Source organism: Bemisia tabaci, chromosome 6, assembly GCF_918797505.1.
Source record: "Bemisia tabaci chromosome 6, PGI_BMITA_v3".
In the NCBI taxonomy this organism is placed as follows: Eukaryota; Metazoa; Arthropoda; class Insecta; order Hemiptera; family Aleyrodidae; genus Bemisia; species Bemisia tabaci.
The window spans coordinates 32,908,258-32,935,550 of NC_092798.1; the positions used below are offsets into that span (position 1 = coordinate 32,908,258).

Here is a 27,293-nt window from a genome sequence, read left to right on the forward strand (position 1 = left end):
TTCCCGCTTTTTCAAGACCCACTTCCAGCCGTTTATAATTTAGGCTTATTTTTTAGTGTAAAAGACATTCACAGATTATGTCATGCAAACTGAATTTTAGGCTCTTGCCCTTTGCCTTTTGATTTTATCTTTTCCCATGGCGTTTTTTATGTCCTCGTGTATGTGTCGTGTCCTGATGTTAGTTAGTTCAACTCGTCTCCGAGACCTTCGTCGGTTGCGTCGTGGTGCTGCATGAGTTTTTATCTTTTCGTATGTAACAGAATTATGACCCATCGTGGGTCGTAAGCCTAGGATTCTCCACTTATTTTTTTCAATCCTTCATATCCTGCTGCATTAGAATTGCAGCAAGTTGCTTTAGAAATTTTTTTTACCGAGAGTGAGAACATTGAGATAAATTTTGGACCAATTTTTGGGTTTTATTTTAGAAAGGATATTATATTTTCATTAAACTATTTAAAATCACAGATTATGCTAGCAGCCTTACAAATAAATATTCCAATCTTAGACTTATGTATCACAATTTTAATTTTGCTTCTGTGTTTTTTTCTTCTTATTTTCGCGGGGATTAGGAGATTTCGCCCGATTTACAACAAATGTTTCTCCAACAGGGGACCATTTTAATGGCGCAAATGTCAAGCTTCCTGTCGCATTTTAACAACATGCTGCAGAATGCCTCACCATCTGCGATTCCGGTGAACAATCCCCTCAGCTTCACCAGTTAGATCCCCTCCACAGCAAATGTTTCAAATTTAGGGACAGAGAAACCGACTCAACCTAAACTTTCATTTGAACCAGTAGAAGAACCCAAATCTTTGTTTAAACCATCAGAAGAGCCGGCACATTTATTCGAGTCAATGGTAGAACCCGAATCTTTTTGTGAACCAACAGACGAACCTGAATCTTTAATTGATTGTACCGAAGAACCTGCGCCTGTAACTGAACCAAGACTGTCCGAAAGTTTAAATGAACAAACCTACACCAACCTCGAGTCGATCCATAGGTTTGCCCACTATCTATCATTGTAGTCATTAAAATCTTATATTTGCGATGTCCGTGGTGTTAGACAAGCACTTACCAGTGTGGCCTGACAGCCTCAGAAATTATCAATTTATCCACCAATAATGAAGTTTATGTAAGGCTTTGTGCAGAGCTTGCTCTTCCGCACTCACATGCCTGCAGGCTACGTATTAAAACGTGTGTCAAGCGAAACCTCAAGTCACTTCAAAGTTGCCATTCTCTAGGTAGTACTGATGGTGAAGCTGGTAGCAGCGTGAACCCTAACTTTTAACTTTAAATAAATTAGGATACTGCGGTAAAGCTTAACACCATAATAAATGAGAGCACCACTAATGACATGAAGGTCCCCTTGTCAGATGAGGATATATTGTTTCTCTTGATAATCCCTCTGATGATAATCAAATTTTGAAATTCAACTTAACCACTGAAATAAAAAATGTATCTACCAAAGTCTCCCCCTCACCGAGACTTCACCTACCACGATGCTTCCGGAATAGTACAGTATGAGTATTGTCTCTAAACTTAATGCTACTTTTATATCATTGAGAATCTGAGGACAGAGAAATCCAGAATTCCGATCGTTCCGAAACGATATATCGTTGAAAGACTGACGAAACTTTCTGAAAACTTTTAGATCCAGGACGACGATGGCCGCTCTGGCCTGATTGGCTTCGACGGTGAAGATTTACCGAATGTTATTTCGGAAGCCAACCAGTTTGACGTTTCCCTCTATGTATGTCTATCCGTAATATCTAGAGATTTATTTTTTATAGGTCTGTCAATTACAACAACCTGTGGCATTGTGGGTATCAGTCGCCAAACTTACTACAATAAATTCAGAAATCAGTCTTTTTCACCTGACGAGATCGATGACGTCGAATTGACTACCATCATTAAGAATTTGAAGGAGGCAAATAAAAAATTGGGAGCCAGATATGTTAAGGGCCATCTCACAGCCATCGCCAAGATTGAAATTTGATGAAAATTGCGTACCAGCAACAGGGGTAGGAAACAAGAGATGCCAAAACCGCCGTCTCTGTCGCTGACCGTGTCAAACACACAACAGGTTCCAAGGCGCAGGGAATTCTCCCCGTTCAGCGCTTAGTCCTCAGATCAACATCTCCACCCTTGAGGCTAAACTAAGTTATTGACATCACGATAGATGATAAAAGACTGGCGAAATAAGAGCATGACTTACCTGAACTTCGCATTAGTCTATCGAAAGATTTTCCCCAACACCTAATTTCTTCCAGCGAGGGCCTGCGAACATGTCAAGAAAACTTAGTCAAGTTTAACAGTTTAGAGGATACATGACTTGCGTTAGGCTCATTACCCGAAAAACCTTTAATATAAACGTGTAACTTGGAGGTAGGTAGAAGTCATATTCATGGCGTCATGTGCGCTCTTCCAAGCCATGGAATAAGTTTGAGACTATCACGTTGTTTTTAACTTTCTGAGAAGAGGCTATCTAGGTAGACAGTTGTCTGACTATACCTCTTAACTAAAAGAAAAAGTTTAAGAGGTAGTCGGGCGCTATCTTAATTGCGAGAACATTTGGTGCTTCAGTTATGCTTCTCTTAATTCCACCCTTAAGCGCTTTACGATTTATCGTCAACACAGTGTCGATGTGTTTACTGTGATTGAGGTGTCGCCAAAACAAATTTTAAGTGAATTAGCACCTTCAGAAAATTCCATTCTCAGGTTTTGAGCAACGAACCGCCGCTAAAAATTAGCGCTCAATAGAATTATTCGTGACGATTGGGGGAAAAAGAAGAATCATACAGGTTTTAAGGGACGCCGTCTGACCGAGTCCAATCCAAAAATGAGGTCTGAGGTTTTCCGGTTTTTGAGTCTAACATACAAGCGGTAAAGATTGTTTTTGCAATAATCAAGATAGCTCAGGGCATGAAGACACTAACATGCGATTGAAATAAATTGAGAAAGATAAGTTTTACCAAAAGACGTTGTTGGAGCTTAGAGCTTTTCAGAGTATACATATGTGAACTCGATTTGCCTTAGACATTGTTGGGATGCAGGGCAATGTGCTTGACTCTGACTTGACGAAACCACCTTGGAGTCAACGAGGGTGAAATTAATGTCAGACGTTAATCGGGCCTACATGGACTTCTTGTACACTTTCCATAAACTTGACTAATAAGAAAGCACCGCAGAATCCAAGTCGAGGCTGCTACTTTTGACTCACGACACCATGTGTCCATTAAATTCAGCTTGGCACGACTATGCTCAGAAACTATGCTCAATTTTCGACCTGTATTCGTCTCATCGATCATACCTCTGGCATCACGTGTTTTCTTAAAGTACAATCTTAAACTTATGGCATTTCTAGACAAAATCTATCGCTTACAGTATCCGAGTAACACAAGGTACAACGCAAAAGGAGGAATAAAAGTTGAAATCCACTGCATTTTTTCCCCCTTCATTATTCTTACGAAATCAAAACTGTTTTTACGTCCTTACGATCGCATCTTGACTTCAAAAGTCATGACGGTGGTTTCACCCTGAATTTTAATTTAATTAATTACTTTTCGGGTCCCTCCGCGAGCTTTCACCGAGCCTGGCTTTCGACGCCCTTGCGCGGGTGGCCTCGGGACTTGAAAACTGGTGTCGTTTCCTTTTGAGAAAGTTGTGAAGTTTTATCGGTAGGAAACAAAGGCGCCCCCTCCGGAGGGTGGGGGTGGCGGCGGTTCCGACGCGGACGTCCGACTCGCGACTCGGGGTCGCGTCCGACACGATCCCTTTACGAGCGCCCCCCCCCCCCCCCCCCGCCAACACCGCGGTCGACCTCGAAAACGCCGACGCCGGAATGCGTTCGAAAGCGGCCCTTTCCGTCGAGCCCTGCGTTGCCGACCAGCTGAGATTTCCCTCTCCTCGGTTCATTTGAAGAGCGTGTTCATAAATTAGACGACGCACTTTTACGCACTTTGATTCCTCCCCTTTTGTACCGTTTCGTAACGCAACCCTAAGCCCTCCTTTATTAATGCGTAACGTTTGATGGACTGCTTGCGCCCTCGAGATCTTGAAAATTATGGGGAACTGTTGAATGTATCGATGGCCGTTGTGCGAAACGACGCATCTCCGTTTGCGACGTTGAAGGATTCCTGCCAGAGTTCATGTTTTTTTTTTCATTCGGGTAGCTAGCCAACGCAATGTCTTGAAAACTCATGCAGAAAACATTAATATTAAAATTAACACCCTGAACTTGTGGTACTACCCCAATTTGTAAGATGATACGCGGATTTCCAATCAATTGTGGTGGTACCGCAACTCCAAAGCTGAGGTAGTGCCACCAACATAATTTCTCGGGGTGCTACTACAATTAATCGGAAATGCCCATGTCTTCCGACAGCCCGTGCCACTTTTTCCGATGCTTTCTTGATTTTTCTTGTCTGCTCGCAGACCATTCTGTACACATCTCAATTTTTAATGTTGGCTTGCTCCTCTTCGAAAAATAAAATTGGAGCGGAAATTTTGAGGCGAGCCGTCGTTGCGCGCCTTGGCCATCCATATGTCTTATATCATGTACATCGAAACATGATTTTGTGACGAGCGCAAGAAATCCATTTAGACTTCTCTCAAAACATCCAGTTTCCGATACACTGAAAAAAAAATTCTTCAGAGATTTTTGCCTTAAAGCGTAGTATCTTGTCGACGAAATTTGGATTTTTTATTTTGGTCAAATCCGTGTGGATGTAACTGAAGGTCAGTTTTTTTGAGTACTTTCTTTAACTCGGAAAAAAACTGACTTTAGGACAAATCCGCACGGATTTAACTCAGGGAATCAAATTTTGTCGACAAGAAACGGCGCTTTGAGTCGGAATAATAACTCAAGAAAATTTTTTTCGATGTAGTTCTCGCTCAGATCGTTTCCTCGCAGGAAAAGGTCCGAGAAACTGAGCATCCCTGGTGACGATTTGACAAGCGCGGGCGAAAAGGCGAGGGAGCGTAGTCGCTGAGGAGCCACGGCACTTTTGACCTTTGCGCATAGTGTGTTGCGCAGCGGCGACCCAGCGCCCAACCGGCCTAGATACGAGTGTCTAGAGCTGGCCGCCCCCGCCTCCACGGCGGGGGATTCTTGGCACCAGCCGCGAGCATCCCTTTCTCATCCCTCGCGGAAGCAACAGTATACGATGCTCGCGTCTTCCGTAACCCTGGGCGCTTCGGCGAGGAGAAACGCCTCTTGACGACCCCGCCGAATGGGCCATTTTAAAAAGCGATTACGGCTTGACTTGGGAAAGGAAATGTTAAGCGAGAAAGTGAGTTTATTCGTCCGGACCTTCGAACGAGAGCGCGAAGAGCTGTGGGCTGATTGTTGAAATTAATGGACAAAGCTATGGACAAAGAAGACGAAAGGCATGTGGAGGGATCCTATTGGTGGAAGCAGGTTGTTGCAATGGACAAAGGAGGTAGGCATGCAATAGACTAACTAACGGCAACCCACGAGAGACCCGAAAGTTAGTCCATAATTTTCTCCCTTAGTCTATAGGAACCACCCATTTCAACCGACAGGAGCGCTCCATACTCCCTATGTCTTCTTTGTTTAGCGCTTTGTCTACCAATTTCAATAATCAGCCCGCAGTCGAACTAGATGTCACGCGAGAATTGACGTTCAGCTGTTATTACTTGTGGGTAATTTTGCAGGTGTATGAATTTGTGAAAATTAATTTAATATTTTTGGTTTAATTTACATGCGCTGAGTGCAAAAAGAGCATTTCTTGCTTGCGGTGTCTCATAACCTCCAATAACGTTTCATCCATTACAATTAGAGCAAAGAAATAGAATTCGTTGGAACTTTTACTGAATTTTCTTCACGATCTGCAATGCCGAAAACGAAATATTTAAGAAAAATATATTCCTCTCTAAAATATACAATAGCGGTAAGGATTTTGAGACACTGAAATCAAGAAATGCCTTTTCTGCACCCAACGCCTCAATAAATTATGGATTGGTTTTGATGATCAAAATCGTTGCTTTTGCAACGATATTGGCAGGTATTATACGCACTCGGTCGCATCGATAAGGAACCGCAATCCTGAAATGCGTCTGCAGGGTGAATTAAAGTCATCGTTACATGATATACACTTTTTAAGCTATGTTAAATTGGTAATTCAATATGCTTGAGCAAAAATTCACTCTCGACATTCAAATCAAAATCCATGAAATGTATGTTCGTTGAAAAATCATCCACTTCACGGGAGTTACGACTTACAGCAAGTGAGAGTCAATCCATTTTTAAATCCCACTTCGTCTGATTTTATTTAGTTTAGTCCAGCTTTTAGGACTTCGAACTTGACATTCCCTTAAATAAATACCTGGTTTGAAACCTTCATCAACGGCTCATTACTAAAATATAGATAAATTTGGAATCGGCCTGGCGGCGTGGATCCAATAGGTAAAAGTAATTAAACGCTATTGCAATTATGCAAGTGAGTCTGGTTAAAATCTCGTTATTTAAAATAGCGAATGAGCTAGGAGTTTGTTGATTCATCATAATGTGTCCGGCTTTCAAACATGTACGATATTACACTCTAAAAATGGTTTGGTCTAAAACCATCCTGCTCACGATTATAAAGATGAAGTCACTAACGTCGTAACGGCTAAATCCGTAGATTGGAGTGAATGTACTCGTGCTGTGACTTATTTCCTTTCAACTCAATAAAACGCGGTAAAGTGGAAGGAATTCTAACATTCACGATATTTCGCCCTGAGAACAGTTCAGTCTAATACCCTCATCTACCGCTCACGACTACACATCACATCTAAAGTTAAAAGCGGCCTGGCGGACCAGATCCGGAGGTAAGAGTGAATGAACTCACATCGACAGCATAGCCCGCGGTTCCACACTCGGGATCGGCACGGTTGGAAGCGGCGAGTCTGGATTAGCGGGGTCACGGAGCTAATGGCACTTCCTCAGAGTTCTCCGCGAAACCCGGGCCAAATTCGGTGCATTAGAGGGAAACACACTCGGAGCAAATCGAACTTGGAGGCGGCACAAAAGCGGGACCACCGACTGCACGCACTAAACAGGTCGCCGGAATTACGTTGTTGGAGAGACAATCCCGAGTAGTTGATGGGATAGTTGAGAGGTTTTAGTCGGTGTAGCGAGGGAGATGAGGCAGGGAGCGTGATGCCAAGTTGGACTCTGGTTCGTTTGAATTCGATGAGTTGGGTTGACAGCATCGCGCGTCTGGAACTAAGTTTTATAATATATTCTATATTCGAACTATATAATCAGTTTTCAAAAAAGTTTTTAAAAAGTTCAATTTAAACAAAAAAATTCGTGTTCATAAGTGCCGATTGGGTTTCAAAAATTGTGCAGTATGCTACAGCATACTGCATTTAAGTGTTCATCGTTCGATCGAGGTTAATTTTTGCTTCAGCAACCTCCCTCTCTCTTTAAACAGCCCTCTCGCGAGGACTAATCATCTTCAAGGTTCGATGGCGATCTGATTTTGACTTTTCAGGGCTCGACAGCGATTTGATTTTGACTTTTCAGGGTTCGATAGCGATCTGATTTTAACTTTTAAACATTTCTGAGTTGTTTTCAAAATAAATTCATTTCATGCAGTAACATTGTGGCACGCGATATCACAGAATATCGTGAGGGAAACTCAGAATCTGAAGATTGGTCAATTTTGCCCGAAACTGCGGCCGTTGATAACGGACTGAGAAGACGGTAAAACAGATATTGTCCGATAAAGATAAATTTTAATTTTTCACTAACATCATACTCCATGATCACGGATGCAACCATCATACTTTATCTCACTTGGTTTACTATAGGCTTTTTGTTCCTAAATACGATCCTACGATTAACTTTCCCTACTTTAGGATCTGGCACCCAGTAGCATTTCATCCCTTCCAGATGTCGTGGAACATAATAGTGAAACCTTGGGGACTGATAAACCACAGATGAACATAGGCACGTAATCAGCGGAATATACGGAATGTTCACTTTCAGTTAGGGATAATGATGTGGACATGTGTTTGCAGGTATGTTTTCTACTAAATGGTCATTTAGTTTGGAAAATTAGTATAAAATGCACGGATAGGAGGATATTGACTTTACTCCAGGTGGAGAAAAAAAGATGTTCCTCTTGAAGATGAAATGCAAGTTGCATACGACCTTCTTTTGAAGGGGTTTTGATTGTTGCCGACTTGCGTTGAACGTTTTCCGCATGCGCGTTGTACTTCAGTACAATAAAATTAGCGAGGAGCTGATACACAAAAGCCTAACAGCTCATATTACTATTACTACTAAAGATCACATCCTGTGGTACCTGTTGCTTTTTCCCGCAGAATCCTTTCCTGAGAGAATCGTCAATCCTCCATTCCTGGAGGGGGAAATTCACGAATGTGGCCGACAGGGGTTGCCTCAACAACTGTGAGGCCGAGAATGGAGGTGAGGTTGACCCCGAAGAAGCAGACTGCCTCACGAAGAACTAATCTTTGAGGTCCTCGACCTCCAGGACCAAGGACATTCAGGATCGTCAATGTGCTTCTGTCGTGTTTTTGGTTAGTAATGCCAATATGTTTCCTCAAAATGTGAATTATTAGTTATGCTTTTACTGGCTTTCACATGTGGACTTGTTAACAAAATAAAGCAGTTTGTGATAATCAAATTCTGAAAGAAGGGAGGGGGCGATATAGCCCCCGTGAAACTATTTGGACAAATCAAAAGCTGTAATGTGTTGACCTCCAAAATGTATAACAATCCGAAAAGGGAATCCGAAAGCTACATGTGCTTGTTTAGAACCTTAAACAAACCACAATCTCCATTCAAAAAAAAATGAAAGAGTCACAGAGTCAATCGAGAAAGGGGAGTTCAAAGGAAAATAATTTTGTCGCGTGTTCAGTTCAATTAATACCAAATCAACGATTGAGGAAATTTTCTTAGTCTCATTTCCAAATAGTTGTAAATCCCACATCAAACTCTTGTCATATTTTTTCTTGTAGCTTTCAAATGTTCCTCAATGTTCATGTGTGTCGCATGAGATGGTTTCAAAATCTCTAAGGATCTCGTTCTTTTGTTCCCTAAACAGGTGCGCACCATTTCAAAAAAAAAACCTTCAACAGGGGATGTCAGAATGATGATGATAAAGGAATTCATCATACCTATCGACACAGTAGATAGGTGATGGAATTTCACATAAAATGCTTCATACTGAAAACAATTTCGAAGTATTCCAAGAGGCTGAATATGAAACCCGCGAAGGAGAAACCAAAATACGGAGCTCTGAGGTTGCGACTTATGACAGTTTAAAACCAAAATTGACTTTTCACTATATTTAGACGTTTTATGGCCTTCTACGTAAATATGAAAGTTTAAAAAATGTCATAAAAATTAACTAAGCTTCATGAAATTTTGCATGGGCTGTCAATACAAGAGGATACAATCTCGTATATGGAAGTTAAGTCAGCTATATCCGTGTCTTCCTTTTAACTGTAGTCTAATCGTTGTATTTTATTGGTTAGTTTTCCTGACACTGCAATGGTCTATCATCAACCCCACTTACGTGCATTCTTATTGGACTACTTCCGACCACTCACAGTTCAAGTCCAGTTTCGGATAAGTCAAAACTTATGATTTCTCTAAACTTGACGGCGCAGGAGGACCGAGGTATATTTGGGCGACGCCAACATAGCGCGGCGCGCACGATAGGTCGAAATTCGAGACTTGACAGGCGTAAGATACGGGAGCTTCCGATACATCTCGCGCGAGAGGGGGCTCCGAGAGGAGGAAGTCGGATGCTGCGGGGAGGAGGGGGCACCGAGATAACAAATGATAATTAAAGAGGGGTCAGGAGACTGAGAGAAGCGAGGGCACCGGGACACACCGGCTGGGACCACGAGGAGCCGTGTACAAATAATACGACGTCGCCGCGCCGCTCATGCGCCTCCCCCCCCCCCACTCCCCCTCCCACCCGGTGGACGCCGAGAGAGGAGAGACACCCGAAAAAATCGACCTCACTTCCGTTCGCGCCCACTTCGGGTCTCCGTTGCAGTTTCACACGACTCGAGCGAACGAGTACAGAATGGGAACGTTTAGCATTTTTTCGGACACCACCTGAAAAAAAAGCTAAAAGCAAGAAGAACAATTCTATGGCACAGCTGGACTCTCTAGAAGAACACGCAAATCAACGGTGTAATTCCGCAACCACGTATCTCGGTTTGCGACGTGGCAGATTTCATGTCAAACTTCATTTTTTAAATGGACCGCGTTAGGCAGAAAGGAACCAAGCCACATCGGCAATTGCCAAAGTTACCCTTTGATTTTTTTCATGAAACGGGTTGGGCGGATTTTGGTGCAAATTTAAGGGAATTTTCTGCATAGTAAGAAGCAAATTCCCTAAAATTTTCAAAGGAATCCAGACAAACGTTCTCTTGTAAAAAATCGAAATGTCCAGTCAAATTTGGCAATAGCTGATGTGGCCTGGTTCCTTTCTGCTAAACGCAGTCCAAATGGAATACTACTCAATGGTAATTCCTAAAAATTGCCGTGATTTTGCTTCCCTGAACCAAAAAGATTCTGCGAAAACTTCAAGGAATGATGACGCTTTGTTCTCCTTTCAAAAAATAAAACAAGAGCGGAGATCTTCAAACCCGCTAACGAGATACCTGGTTGTGGTTTTACACCACGTTAGAAATACCTTAAGCAGGTAATGGTTGCGGTCGTATGCGGTGCACGGCAGCCATTTGATATCTGTCATAAACGTTTTCTGAGTTCTAGGAGACTCTTTTTGGAAATTTCTTCCGAGTGCCACTATGAAACACTGCCAAGTGACACAATAACTTTTAGCGAATTCTTCACATTAAAAGTACGTGAAAGATTCCATAATAACATCGTATATTTTATTTTTTCATAGAAAGTAACTATAATACAAACGATAACGTATTTGGTCCCCAAAACACACCAACATTATTATTTTGCTCAAACAAACTAGTTGATAGAATATTAAAGTCTAAAAGCAATCAATTAGAAGTATTTTCGGTATAAGGAATACGAATTCGTGCTATGAATTGATTAAGAAACATAAGTAGTGAAATTGTGAATAGTGAGGCGATGCGCGTGAGGCCCCTTCATCGAGAGGCCACGAATTGTATACGGTCCGATGATACCACTATTCGAACTTCTTAGAGCGCGTTTTGCCTACGTCTTCAATTGAAGGAAAAAATGAAGGCAATTAAATTTGGACGAGCATAGCAGTTTTGTAAGATTAATTGAAGTCTTTGCAACAAGCTGTAGAAATGGTGCTGGGTCCGCACCATTTCGCAAATAAAACGAAGCCAATAAATTCCAAAAAAAATTTCAAGTATCTAGAGTCAAAAAAATGTTTGCTGTACTTTTGCTACAATAAAAAAAATTGAGTATTACCTGATTTATTTATTTTTTCTTCCTGGTTGTTTTGTGCTTCTCCTTCCTTCAGGCTATGTACATTTCGGAATATACCTATTCCATCTTCAGGCCACTTCACCACTTTACTAGCACTATAGTGCGCGTTCTATATTCGATAAACTTAGGATGTTAAAACACTTAAAAGTTAAAAAACCGGAAAATAAAAATTAAAAATTACGCATAATTTTTAATTTTTATTTTCCGGTTTTTTAACTTTTAAGTGTTTTAAAATCCTAAGTTTATCGAATATAGAACGCGCACTATAGTGCTAGTAAAGTGGTGAAGTGGCCTGAAGATGGAATAGGTATATTCCGAAATGTACATAGCCTGAAGGAGGAGAAGCACAAAACAACCAGGAAGAAAAAATAAATAAATCAGGTAATACTCATTTATCAACCTGGTAAAATGAAAAATTCACAAAGTTTAAAAAAAATTGACTCTACTTGAGAAAATTTCTTGACTTGGTTTTCCTCGCGAAATGGTGAGGACCCAGCACCATTTCTCCACCTTGTTACATACAGTTTGGACCATTTTTAGTGTGTTTTTTTTACTTTCTTTCTTTCTTTCTTTCTTTCTTTTTCTCGTTTAAGTCTTTACTTAGGAAAGTTTTAAATTCAACCAGTTAAGGGCAGGGCTCAGAGGTTAACTTAGTTTATTGGAACAATATTTCAGGAATACGTATTTTTGCTGTTCAAATTTTCAAGATTTATTTTAATATAATGTTAGTTAAGCCACCTCTTGCCCCTTTCTAAGCATTTTCGGACGAATAGAGTTATCAGCTTATTTATCCGGACTGAGAGAAGAAAAATGAATGTATTCGAGTTCCGACCTTGGCTGTCAAAGACTGAACCTGACCGACTACTTTAAGAATTTCAAGACTACGTTCAAGAAGTCTTCACTTGAGAGGCGCGCAGAAGTGATTAATTAAATTACGAGGCGAAACGCCGCCTAAGCTGATTAAACGGATTGGCTTTGCACTTGCCGATGCGGTGTGAAACAGAGCCTGCATAATGCATGTAAAATCGGCTTACACGAGGAGTGATTAAAACGCGCGTTATGAATGAAAATCTCGGACGATGCGAGTCATTGCTGCCAGATAGTGCTACCAAATCAGAATTTCCCCACATTGAACCCCATGTAAACTCTCCGCACCAGGCAACCTTAACGCGAGTCCGCCATAACTCGCGCGCGAGGGGCGACTGGAAAACAAGAGCCCAGACGGGCTTTTTATCCTCCTCGTACTAATTGAGATGAAAAAAATTACTTTGCATTAATCCGAGGGTAGTAAGTATTAAATGGAAGTTAACTCAGTTTTCATCTTTATTTTAAAGAGTAATTAGTCGTTAGAAATGTTCTGTCCAGCTCAGATGCGCGGCGCAAGATGTTTCCAGTGGGTTTCTGATTTTGTCACTTCTATAGACGTACCTCGCGCCTTAAACATGTTTTTCATAGAAAGAGTGTTCTGTCTCGATAAAAAGTCACTTACACAAAACATAGAAACACTCGATTAGCCAGGAGGCTGATTTTTTAACCGTAAAAGCAGTCATTGCAGTCCTTTGGACCATGGGTAAATACTGATTGTAGTCCCTCTGAACTTAATAAAACCCTTGAAAACAGGGTTCAATCACTAAGCGAGGAGCTAGAAAATAAGATTAAAAAAATATGGATTGGTATCTCCCTCCGATCTTCTACCGCTTAATAATTACAACAGCAGGCATGGAGATATCAAAAACGTAAAAGTTCGACTGAAACGATCTGAACAAGATCGCAAATTTTCAGCTATCCAAATTATAAATGCTCTGCCCTGGAACATCAAACAACTCCGCGATGATGAAGTAAAGGAATTCTTCAATTTACTTCGAAATCTCCTCTTAACCAGGGCATTCTATGATTTAAACGAATTTCTGACTTCAGCTGTTGAATAACATTCTACCAACCACCACTTAATTTAACATTTTCGATTGTAATTTATATTTTTAATTATTGTACATTGTAATTCCTAGTGTTTTTTGACTTGTGCCATAGCTCCAATAATGGAGCTCTCATGTACGTAAATATAATAAATAAATACATTTTTCAGTTATAGACAGCAAAGACACCCGAGAAACAGGAAGTAAAGTTAGAGGCACAGTTTGAAAAATATTCATTGACTGAGTCCAATGTTTTGACCAAGTTTCCAATAATACTCGAAGGTCTCCATCAAATATTTACAGCTCTGAAATAAACCTCTCTCTCCGAGCAGAGAGAGTTCCGGGAAAATCTCAGCTTTGAACTCGGCTGATATTTATCCGAGACTCTGATCGATTTCAGAAAAGTAAATTGTCTGTTTAAACCTGGAGTAATTTGGGGCCGAACGGATCACATTGCTGGATTCTGTGCAGATAGATATTTAGTTCTGTTGTACGTTCATATTTTCCTCCGCAAGAGAGCACAAGTGGCTACGACCCTGGTCTTTCGGCTCACCGTTTTACGGACCGTTTAAGCTTGAAATATTCGAGCTATTTCTATAACTTCTAAAGTTTCACTTGAAAAATGATTATTACGAGCTACAAATAGACACGCAACAGGTAGAAAACGTATTACCTCCACTAACTCCGCTCTACCTGTCTTTTTACCCGTTTTTTTTTTTATTATCTTGTCGCATCTTTTAACCCCTCGGAAGCAAGTGCTGAATTTTTCGTCAGTGATATAAATACTGACTGTCGCGTCGGCTCTTGGTGGTATGGCTCAGCGATTTTTCCCGCGGGAAATCTCTCAACACAAGTCACCGAAGCGTAAATGTTTCATTATGAAAGAATCACGGGAAAAGTTAAGCCTGAAAATAGGTTGGACCTTAACTGACATTGCTTTCGTTCCTGACTCAAAAGATGACGGATTTCACGAGAATGAGTGTGTTTGAGTTTCACGAGGCTTGATTTCCTCTGACAGTTTCATTGTTTAATTTTGATAAAAAAACACGGGGAAAAAAACCGCTTGGATCTTGAGTCCAGATCTCTTAAAACATCGACAAGAAAAAATACTCTTGATTGAATCGGATTTTTGCTAAGATCAAGAACCAAGCCTCTTAATTTAAGCGGATATACTTTTGATTCAAGCAAAAATCCGATTGAATCAAGAGTATTTTTTCTTTTCAATGTTTTCAAGAGTCTGGACTCTGGATCCAAGCGGTTTTTTTTTCCAGTGAAGTGGATAACGTGTTTGTGACTTTGTATGCTTTTTATTCCCCACATCACTATTTGATTCTTTTATAGTTCTATTCCTACTTCTTTTAAATCGTAACATTCCATTTTGCAATGAGGAACTATAATTTCTGGTTCATGCATGAAAACACCTATCGGCATACAAAAACCAATGGCACATACGCTGTTTCTGAAGTGAGCCAGAAATTTCAGTTCCTAATTGCAAAATGTAGTCCATTTGAGGAAGAGGTATAAGTGTTAGCGCCAGAGAGGCGCATTATTAAGGAGAAGAGAAGAAAAAGTTCACCCATACTTAAAATATGCAGCTCACATCTATCGATTTCAATTGATGATGCAAGTAAATAGTCATTCTGCAGTTCAGACACAGTTTCAATTTTGTTGAGAGTTTACCTAATAATTTTCAAAATTCTGTTGTGCAGCTTATCCATTTGGGTTACGGACGAGTGACAAGTAATGCTAAATTCTCGTGATCATTGTTACAAGTAGCTATGACAGAGCATGGAAAAATTATTTGCATGGAATTATTAGCCCACGGAGATCAAATCGATCACTGCATGGAATTATTAGCCCACGGAGATCAAATCGATCTATGCATGGAATTTTTAGCCCACGGAGGTCAAATCGATCACTGCATGTAATTATTAGCCCACGGAGATCAAATCGATCACTGCATATAATTAGATTTTTATGGATATCTACAATATCTACATGACCATTTGAATGCCCAAACAGTTGATGATGATACCATGAATTTTTTATTTCCCGAAGATGTACCGGATCTAGAAAATCTTCTCTCTGAGCTTAAATTTCAAGCATGTTTAGATCCTAACGTCAAGAATACCATCATAGTATCAAGAGAAGACGCTTTCAGTAATTTAGAAAGCTATATTAGTAAAGCCGAATTTAACGTATGCCGACCTTTCAAGGTGATCTTCTTAGGCGAAAGAGGTGTCGATACATCAGGCCTCAAGAGAGAATTTCTTGATATACTGCTGACATATATTGCTGAGAGTAATATATTCTATGGGCAAGACCACAAAAAATCCATACGCTTAAGTCTTAAGGGTTTGAAAGACCGCCAATACTTTTATGCAGGTGGAGCCATCATTATGTGTCTTAAACACCTTAAAAAGGACACCTTTGTCCACCAGTTCAAAGACCTCTTGGGCTTCCGCTTTCTTGTCCCAATGCCTTTTCTGCGGGCTGAGTGAATTGGTGGACAGTGAGATATCTGAATGTCTGCGACGGGATCTTTTCCCGGGTGTGAGGCATTCGCTTTCGGAGCGGGGGAGGTCGTTCGAGTTGGACCTCCTGATCCGCTCCTCAAGTTGAATGATCTCTCTGGCTACGGTCCTGTTTTTCTTAGTTTTTAATAAGAAAAATATATAATTACGTAGTAATTGTAAATAAATACCAAAACAATTCTCGGTAGATGTCAAAGACTGACTGAAAACTTTTATTAACCTCTTATGAGAAAATATATATTTTATCAGCTGACACTGACATTGTTGTCAGATGAACATTCGCCCGAGGGAGCGAAAGTGATTACAATTCATACATGACGCATTATAATTTATTGATATATATATTTGTGGTTATCCATTTTATATGCTATTTATGCAATTGCTGCTATGTGCATACAATGTCACTGTCTTACGGGCGTTCCTTGCAGTTGAAATATGTCACTGTCTTACGGGCGTCCCCTGCAGTTGTGACAGTCATTGTTTCAGAACTGATTTGGTACCACGGAGATCAAATCGATCACTGCATGGAATCATTAGCCCACGGAGATCAAATCGATCCCCCGTCAAAGCTAGCCCACGAGCAATGTAAAGCAATGAAAAGAGTAGAAAAGAACATAAAAAAGACAATTTAGAGACAGGTACGATGAGACGCATAGGAGAGAGCGATCACAAGAGAAGGCACAACGAGATTGAGGAGGAGCAAATAAAGCAACAGTACAGTAAAGCATATTAAATAAGAATACCTAAGAACAGAAAGAATAAAAAAACTAAAAGATGCTAAAAGATTAAAGATGCCGCTTAGAGGGGGCAGTAGAATGGCCTGCTACGTTCAGGCCCCCTCAACCAGAAAAAAAAATAAAAATTAAATAAAAAAAACACGCGGGAAAGTTCTAATACTGTCGTATTATAAAAGCGCTCAGGTGTTAGTAAATGTATATTTAGTGAAGAAAGGACGTATAAACTCCGTCGACTTGGCTGGGTAATGGAAATAAAACATCAGCTGATAGCAAATAAAGGTTACCAAGGAAACCGTAAACGCGTATTTTTGTTTCCCGAAAATGAGCTCACCGTTGAGCTCATCAGGCGCGTTTTTTTTTAGGCTTCATTTGAGTTCAACGATCAATTTCGATAAGAATTACTCTACCGCTAAGAAATTTTCTTACAGACAAACGATCGAAACTACCTGCGCATTACGTTAATAGCATAAAATACAGTTTTCACAGCTTTATTTTTTTTAAAAATGGAACCCCCCCCCCCCCCCCAAAAAGCCTACACATCGATGAGCTGGTGCGCCATTTAAACGCATTAGCACTAGTATACTAGTACTCAGAGGCAAGTCGAAATCAAAAAGCGCTGCCTATCGGCTGAGCGCTTAAAAGGTGCGGCAATTACTTGCAGGTGCTTATAATTTCCATCTTACATAATTTTGTGGACGTCTAATTTAATGCTCTAAAGACGAGACCATGAATACCCTAAATAATGAACGCACACGATGAACGAATTTTCGTCAAATTCCGCACCTTGGATAGCTCGGCAGTCAAGATTTTGGTCCTAGCGCGGAAATCTAGAATAAACTCCACTATGCCAAGTTTTTGGCAGTTGGAAACACGTAACTAAGCTCCGCTGTTGAGCTTTTTGAGGTGCGGACATACCGAAAATGTTTTACTATGTAGATCATCGAATTCTTATGACTACATTCGGTATGATTTCATCTTAATTGTGTTTGGTATTAAACGATAAACATGAAATAAGCAAACGTTTTACTAACAACAACGTAACATCTTAAACAAGTTCTCTAAAATTGTCCATTATCACAAGCTGTACGTCAGATTACAACGTAATTTTCTGCGGAATAAAAAGATAATATTATAGGAAATGAGGTAACATCGCTGGTCTGATTTTGGTGAAATCAGTCTAAGTGCCAGTCTAATAATTTGGAGGATAACAAACCTTTTTCCACGTTGAAGACTCGAATTGACTACGAGACGAGGTTAGATAGTACTACAAGGATTAAAAAAGATATTTCCGCATGAAAATTCCAGTTTGGAAAAGTTTTAACAGTTAAATGGTGCAAAGTAATCGAATGTTTTCGACATTTTTTATCCTTCCCTCCTCCTTGTAACGCTTTTGTGTCGCAGGTCCCTATCCTTTAACACGTAGGAAAAATAATGGCGCAACGCTCCCCCCCTCCCTCCATAGGACGTTACATTATTGATGTACGGAATTGAAAGTTCTCAGCTTATGTCAAAATCAGTAAACTCATGTTTTGTGCTTCCAGGAGAATCAAAATCAACATCAAATTGGCCAGCGAAAATGTACTTAACGTTCAACTAATGTCGGATTCTGCTTTTACTGCAACGCTTTGATGCACAGTATTGCATTCTGACCGCCGCGTGGCTTGCCGTTCCTTGCGAAACCGGCAGCATCAGACTACAGAGGTCATCGCACTCAGAACGAAAAGAATCAAAATTAAGTTGATCAATCACATGTAGCCGTGCAGCGTACAGCCAACAAGACCTGGATTATGCGGATGTTCTAATTGTTACGTGGCACTCGCGATTGTGGTTTTTTTCCGCTTCTTTTTGCACGCGCGGCCCCTCGACCTTTGTGGCTCCGGGACTAGTATTGTTCTTCACTTAAGCCCGTCTGGCCGGCGCATTTTCAAGCAGGGGATCTCGAACAAAAAGACTCCGAAAGTGTCATTATTAGTCATGATCATGGCGATTTGGCTGATATCTGCTCTATTGCAGAATTAATACGTTACACGGAGAAAAAAACTTCGTACGTGGGACCCGAAGTTGCGAGGTCATATGGATCTCTGAAGTTTTCGGATCACGTATCTAAAAACTTGAGGTCCAGCTGCCGAAGTTCGGGTCAGACATCTGAAGTACTTCGATAATTTCCGAAGGGTTCGGGTCACACATCTGAAGTACTCCGGTGCATACCGAATGCCTCGATGTCTGACCCGAACTTCGGCAGCTCGACCTCAAGTTTTCGGATGCGTGATCAGAAAACTTCAGAGGTCCATATGTCCTCAACTTCGGGTACCATGCACGAAGTTTTTTTCTCCGTGTAGAAAATAAACCGCTAACCCACGCTTTCACGCAGAAGAAGAAGCTTCCACCTGTCCAGATGAATCAACTCTCGTTCATCTCGCAATTTACCACGGATATCCAATACATCCCTGGATCAGCGAACGTTGTCGCTGATGCTTTCTCACGAGTCGAAGCCGAACACAGTTCTCTTCCAAACACAGTGGACTTCCACACCCTCGCCAAGGACCAAAAAGACGACACCGACCTCACAGAACTCCTGAAGCCTTCCAAGGACCAGCAGTCACTCAAGTTGGAACTGGTTCCCATCCCTGGCTCAGAAGTACAACTGTACTGTGATACAAGCACACCCACTAAGCCACGACCTTACGTGCCTGCTGGACTCCGGCGCCAAATCTTTGACTCGATTCACGGACTCAGTCATCCTGGTATCAAGGCTACAGCACAACTTGTGTCTTCCCGTTTTGTCTGGCCTAACGCGCGGAAAGATTGCCGCACCTGGGCCCGATCCTGCGCAGACTGCCAACGTGCCAAAGTCTCACGCCATGTTCAAGCCCCTTTTGGAACTTTTCCACCTGTTTCAAATCGCTTCCAGCATGTGCACATAGACCTAATCGGCCCTCTACCTTACTCAAAAGGTTACCGTTACTGCCTCGCTGCAGTAGACCGCTTCACCCGCTGGCCAGAAGTTTGGCCCCTCCAAGGCATCACCGCTGACGAAGTTGCTGATGGACTCCTCAACTGCTGGATCTCCCGATGTGGCTCAACTGTCCGCATCACAACCGACCATGGTCGCCAATTTAAGTAGCAACTCTACCGCTCACTTGGCAAAACCTTGGGTGCAGAAAGGCCGAGAACAACAGCGTATCATCCCATCGCCAACGGCATGATCGAACGCTTATTACACAAGCCAACACCGATACGTCACATCCTCTCAATACGTCGCTCGAAAGCCAGAAAATTCGGATCACAGACTAAAAATGGTCGCTCTCATGACGTAAGGGCGTATCTCAATTTTCAACGTGAGCCCGGTTCTCCGTAAAATTCTATGCTTTCCGTGGCTCATATGGAAATATAGATACGCCCTTACGTCGCAGAAGTGAAGGAATGTGCGATTTGCCTTCCTCGAAAAAATGCGACGCTGGACCGGCTGTACGCCAACTGGCATCGTAATTGAAGGAGTTTCATCTACGCAATCACCTTCATTTTCCTGATTTGATAATAAGTGTAAAACAGCCGAGATCTTCACGTTTTAGATCCGGTAATTTCAAGATTGGCACATAGAAAGTTCAATTTTAAAAAACACATCTTACTGAAGAGATTGTGAAGAACATCATATCAGAAAAATCTTTAAAAGTCGACACTGAATTTCTTGGAATTCTATGCGTAGTCCTTGCGCAACCTTTATTTAAATTTCAGGAAAAAGGGAGAAAACATTTTCCTTTTGATTTAAATACGTCCTCTTTATAATTCTGTCGTGTCCTTCTCTTTTAAGTGCGCACAGTCAATAGGTTGAGTCACTTTTAATTTTTTAAATGTGCACTTGACTAATTTAATTTTCTCTCTATTTTTCTTTGAGCACGGAGCAGTGAATATTTTTCAGGGCACAAAGTGCACAGTTCCTTTTGATTGAAACGGTTCTCTTAATAGTGCTGTAGTGTCCTTCTCTTTTTCGTAAGACAGTCTCTGGACTGTGTTGCAGAATGTCTACTACTCTGTTATTACAACTCCTTACGTTTTCAGTATCGAAATTGGTGCTTTTTCAGTGTATTCGTGCTTTTTCCGCACAGTACACTGAGAAAAAAGTATGGTTATAATTACCATATTAGTGGTATTCAATATGAACTCTTAATTAGTAGTTGCCATGACCAATAATAGAGATATTTTCACCATTAAATGGTAATTTTACTACCACAAATTTGTAAAATTACGATTGCTCCTGTAAAAATATCACTATTATTGGTTATGACCACTACTAATTAAGAGTGCGTATTGAACAACACTAATATGGTAATTATAACCATAGTTTTTTGTCAGTGGACTGGAAAAAAAAAACAAATTGGATCTAGAGTACAGACTCTTGAAAACATTGACATAAAAAAATACTCTTGATTCAATCGGATTTTTGCTTGAATCAAAACGAAATCCGCTTGAAATAAGAGGCTTGGTTCTTGATTTAAGCTAGATTCTGATTTAATCAAGAATACTTTTTCCTACAAAAAAAAAAAAAAAAAAAAAAAAAAAGTTTTGGCGGCAGGGCGTTGACGAAGAGATGTTGCGGTGTCAGTTGCCCGATAACCTCTGGGAAGACAGGCATATGTGGCGTTTGGGTGTCGTAGAACGCCAGAGTGCGTTATAAAGCGACTTTATATATATATACTTTTTCCTGTCGATGTTTTTAAGAGTCTGGACTCTAGATCCAATGTGTTTGTTTCTTTTCCAGTGTTTAAGACACCTTGGTGTCAGGTGTAATTGTTTAAATGTGCACTTCGCGATTCTAATTGTCCCTGTTCGTCTTCGAGCGCAAGGCAGTGGGTATTTTTCGTGACGGCGGATGACGTCACGGGGAGCCGCGCCGTTGAAGCGGGTGACAGGCCGCTGGTGGCGGGGGCTTTCATCCTGGCGACCCCCGGAGAACGCTTCCTCGTGAAAGCGCGCGTCAAGACGTCTCGGAGCGCGGGAAAGCGTCGCCGCGACGCCGTCGTCGTCGGCACGCAAGGCGTCCCCGAATCGATTCGCTCTCTCAGACTTCTTGTCGGGGATTAGATTTCGCTCAGGTGAGCCGTTCCCCGCAACGCCGCCGACACCGCCTTCCAGGATATAGTAGGGCGGATAAAGGGGAAAAAGTCCCAGAATCGTGCATTTCTGGAAGAAAGCATGAAACTTTCAGGATATCATCTTTACCTATATAAGGTTCAATTTCGCAAGTGAGCCCAAAATTCTGAGGCCCTGGGGGGGCGGGGGGGGCAGGGGTTCCCAAATATTGAAGAAACTCCGTTTTTTCGTCGAATTATCGCATTCAGACACTTAAAAACCTATATTAAAGTGTCGATATGATCACTTTTAGCAATGCTAGTCTATATAGATTCATGTACAGCAAATAGATCCCAAATTCTCAATTGCAGGAGGAGGGGGGGGGGGGCAAAAGCTTTAATTCATATCAATAATTTTTCCCTATGAAACCTATTGAAATGTCAACTTTTTTTACTTCCGCGTTTTTTTTTTGCTGCATTTTTTTTTTTTTTTGGTAGAGAGTACACATACAATACATCTCAAACCAAAAGCTGTGTTTGGGGGGGGGGGGGGGGGGGAGTGGAGCGGAGTGCGAATTAACGCGGATCATCATTTGCCCCGTTCCCGCACTTGCGTGCGATTATGGGTGCATTTCTGCGTGTCGATGACATGTTGGGACATGTGCCTATGACTTGTTAGAACATGTCACGACAAGTTAAGTCTTGAATAAACCATATGATCAATGTAAAGATGAAAATTTCGATAGATTCACTTCAGTTCAAATCAAATCTCGTGCACGGTCAGTTCGCTCGTGGTCTATGTTGGATATTTTTCACGGAGAAATTACGGAGAAAGTCAAAGCGGGTGTTACGGAAGAAGGTGTGAATTTGATGTGAAGTATTCGATAGTGCGTTTGGGAGTGAATGTTCGAAGTTAAGTGATTTAAGGATTGGTGGACAGTGTATTAAGCTTGCATTTATACGAATTGGAGAAAGCGACGGCGCACTGTTTCAGGTACTGCCATGCATGCAGGATGTTAAAAACGTATTCACAGATTCACTTATAATCTGAACATTCAATGGTGAAACATTAATGATGCTTTATTTCTGTTGGGTGATCAAAAATTAACATTTTTGGTATGGAGAAAAAATTTGTTGTTGCTAGTATTTCGGATCCCCCTTCAAAAAAACCTGCCATAATTAATTGGGATTTATGTATTCTTTGTCAAGAAGAACAATCAAACGACATTCTACTGTGCCCAGCGCACAAAAAAGGGGAGGGGTATACACTACTGGCTGCAAACTTGGAAGCTTTCCAAAAAGCTCAATTTTTACCGCAGAGCATAAATATTCAAGCGCTAAGCGGAGATCTGTCTTTATTGGAAAATTTGGTACAAAATGCTGCTAAATTTCACAAAAAATGTAGGGCTAATTTTACTGATTATAAATTAAATCGGCGATTACATACTGCAGCTCATTCTGAGAATCTTGGGCCATCCAGTTCAAGTTATTTTACTCGATCCTTAGAGCCAACAGAAACCAAGAAAACAGCGTGTCTCTTTTGCGAGGTTGAAGATGAAAAAACTGCATGCAGTAGCGACCAAAGAATTGTCCAATAAAATAAAGTCCTTTGCCGAGGTCTTGCAAGATCAAAAAATTCTGGCTAAATTTAGTGAAGGCGATGCTATCGCAATTGAGGCTAAATACCACAAAGAATGTTTAAATAAATTTTGTAATCGAAAGCGCTCATCCGATAGAGAGGCATTTCGCCATGATTCAGATGATGACAGTTTTGCGACTGCATTTGCCGAGCTTACGTCTTACATACAAGATTGTATTTTAGAGAAAGAGGACGTTATTCCAGTTTTTAATTTAAAAGAATTGACAATATTGTTGGAAAATCGGCTTGAACAGCTCACAGGCGAAAGAAAAAATGTTCATTCAACTAGAGTGAAAAATATGCTTTTAAATGTTATGCCCGAATTAACTGCTTACAACCAAGGCCGTAATGTCCTTTTAACTATGAATGCAAATGTCGGCGATGCCTTGCGCAAGGCTTGCAAATTCGATGCCGAAGCAGATTTAATTAATGTTGGAAAACTTGTGCGCAAAATACGACAGCAAGCTCTCGAAACAAAGCCATTTGAAGATTGTACTTTAAATGAAGACTCGCAAACTAAAAGTGTCTCACCTTTGCTATTAACACTTGTTAAAATGTTGTTATACGGCCCTAATTGTCAGCAACAGGCTGAAAATCATGCCAGGCAAGAAGCAATTACGATTGCACAGCTGATTCATTTCAACATGAGAGTTAACGCTCCTGTTAAAGCAGGCTCCGTAAGACACACGCGCTCGATGGAAACGCCTTTTCCAACATACTTATCTTTAATGCTGCACTCCAAAACGAGGAAGCGGGATTTAGTGGACACTGCCCATAAGTTCGGTATAGGAATTTCATACGACCGCGTCTTGCAGATCTCTTCCGCTCTTAGTCAATCGGCCGTAGAGTATTTTAAGAAAATGGGTGTTGTCTGCTCCCCGTATTTACAAAAGGGACATTTCGTGACAGGCGCAGTAGATAATATCGATGTTAATACCTCATCCACAACTGCCGTGAGCTCCTTTCACGGCACGGCTATAACCTTGCAGCAACACTTTGAAAGAGGTGCCCAAATTGAGGAACTAAAGGTGACCATTCCAGAATTCCTCGGTTCTAAAGCAGTTCCTAAACTTCCCTCACCATACATATCAATTTCCCCGCTTTTTCTAAAAAAAGAAGATGTAGCGCTTCCAAAACATACATATTCCCAAATACAAAACAAATTACAATACATTCATCTCACCTTAACTTCCCCCACATAACAAATTCCATCAACAATATACAAATCCCAACAAACCATTTCACCTCATCACCAATACCAAAAAACAATTTTTACAAAAACCCACCTAACACATCCATCTAATAACCAACCCACCCATACCTCACATATCTCACAACCCCCCATAACTTTCTCCTACTTCAACCACCTTCTCTTCAATCACCCTCACATCCCCTTATTTCACTCTATCCCCTTCCAAAAATCCACCCCTACCCCCCCACCATACCAACCAATATCCTCCACCACATACATCCCAATCCCCTCCTCAACCTTTTCCCCCACCATCAACTAACTTAATCCATTCCAAAATACTAAATATATTTCTTTTATAACAATATCCCCTTTTTTTTTTTTTTTTTTTTTTTTTTCTCCTTCAAACTCCCCCACTTCCCTTACCTCCCAAAATTAAATCATCATTCAACCAAAACCATACACACAAGTCTATGTGTGTTCCTCCAAAACCTCATCCTCCTTGCATACTGATCATATGGTAATACCTCGCTGTGCACTCTCTGTCGTCATGTAGAAGTTGTGTAGAGGCACTCAACTTTCCTATGCACTAACTGTCACTCTATCTCGCCTACCCCATCTACTTACTCTACAATCAAAAAACCCCTAACCATGACCATCATTGATAGATGTGCGCGCAACTGTGCCCACATAGCATGATCACAAACAGTTTGTATCATAACAATATATATGAGTACTGTCATATCGTGTTGTGTTTCTACTCACATGCTCCTAGTAATAACTAAGATAGTTACTTGTTCACTCAAGACAGTGTCTGTGCACTGTAATTCGTAAGATCCACTCAGTGTACTAGTCGCCTATCAATACCTAAGATCTCTCACTAATCTCCTGACTATATGCCGTGACGCGTCGTATAAGAACATACTGCACTCGCCGCAATATACCCATGACAAGAGACTCATTTAAATTGTGTGTACGTGCTAGCTCACATCGTGCTACTATTCCTCTCTAGTTATGATACATCGACACTAATCAGATGTCACACATCTCACTACCTATCTAAGCATCGTGTCACATAGCCACTACAATACACGCATGAACAACAGCAAGACATTACACATGACATGTGTGAACCTAGTCAATACCCTATTTGATCTTCTCCTCAATCAAAAACACACATCCATTATTAATGTCCTCTTGAAACAACTACGCAGACTGTCCTTCATGAGTTCCACACTGTTATACTCATCTACATGTCCAGTTCTTGATAATTCTGCCTATGTGTCACATGTCTGTGACAGCCCTCACTGCAATTATAATAGCTTGAGCAGCCCCCTCTGTGTGTGCCTAGAGATCATATCCACGCCTCATGTGTATCATATACTAAATCCCCCCACATTGTGTGTGTGATCAGTTCACAATCATTCCAATACTCTTGCACATATGTGGCTAAAATGAACTAATATCTGACATAATACTCTCTCACTCATTACTCCACATAGATAGTCTGTATACCTGACATCCGCGTCGTCAATTGAGTGTTCTCACTGCTCTATGTACTCTCTCGCCAGACACTCTCCTGTGTGAGACGCAATCTCCTACAGTTGTCAAGTGACACATGTGTTGTGTGTGCACTAGATACTACTTGACTTATACGACCTCATAGCATGTGTCGCAACATACCCCTTCTCCCTTGTGATGTGTGTCGACAATCATATAATCTGATCGCCTCTCAACTCTTCGCGTCTCTCCTGTCATAAATTTCTCACATCACTATATACACTCTATAATTGTCAAACAGGATCCGCGCACTTAACCCCTACCTATGCAACATAGCTCTATAGTGTGACCACAAAGTGAACCATTGTATACTCTATCACCGCCAACGATGTAGATATTGCATACTGTCCACACATACTCTCAGAACCTGATACATTATATTGTGTGTCCATATCCACCTCTTGACATGCCGCCCACTCGATCACACCTCGCACGGTCCACTAGTGCAAGATAGCAGTGCTCAGTGTCATCATCTCATCTGCCATGACTCCTGAGAAACCATCTAATATGTGTAGAGATACCGCTCGCCACCAATCACTTGCAACTCGACTACAAGAACCATGTCTCTTGTCATAGTGCTCACTCCACTTTACCTAGTGACTAATGTATCATCCTGTTGTGTGCCGTAATTTTTAGCAATGATCTTGTTACATCTACATACGCGCAACTGTTCTATAGGTGTCTCACATAGCCAGTGTGTGCCAATACATATCCTCAACCGTGTCTCAAACCCCAGCTCACTCCTCGAATCTCAAAACATCGCACAACCGCATATTGTCACCTCAAGTAGTAGATGTACACGTACACACCACCTACCCCTACGTAGTACGCCCATACATCCTACGTGTCCTTAGCCATCTGTAAAGTAAACTATAAGCTATATATGTCAATGAAAACCATGACCTCATTGATATCTTGACTGTATAGTGTGAGACTACACCTGTGTGTGTGTGTGTGTAATAGTGTATAGTGTGACGCTCGAAGATATTGTAAATAAGAATAGAGATCTTATATAGACTGACACTCCAGCCATCCAGATAACTCCTCATATGTCAATATCGTGTCAAAAGACTCTCTATCTAGTTATCGCCATATAGTGTGACGTGTATTCCACCACTGTTACCACGAGTCCTCCTAATCCTTACTGTCACTCATACACATGTCAATTCTCATGATTGCCTGTGAATCGAATGCCCCTGTACATTGACGCTAAACCTCACTCAC

The 27,293-nt window shown here is 41.2% G+C and overlaps 1 protein-coding gene across 3 annotated transcripts in view; it reads right to left on the bottom strand.

Moving 5' to 3' along the window:
* Dhit (regulator of G protein signaling double hit) overlaps positions 1-27,293 on the bottom strand; it is a 190,415-nt gene that overhangs the window by 27,079 nt on the left and 136,043 nt on the right. For all 3 annotated transcript variants that reach the window (XM_072302071.1, XM_072302069.1, XM_072302070.1), the window contains exon 4: positions 2,216-2,277. In XM_072302071.1, the coding sequence (XP_072158172.1) occupies positions 2,216-2,277 (62 nt within the window). The remainder of the gene's footprint in view (positions 1-2,215; positions 2,278-27,293) is intronic.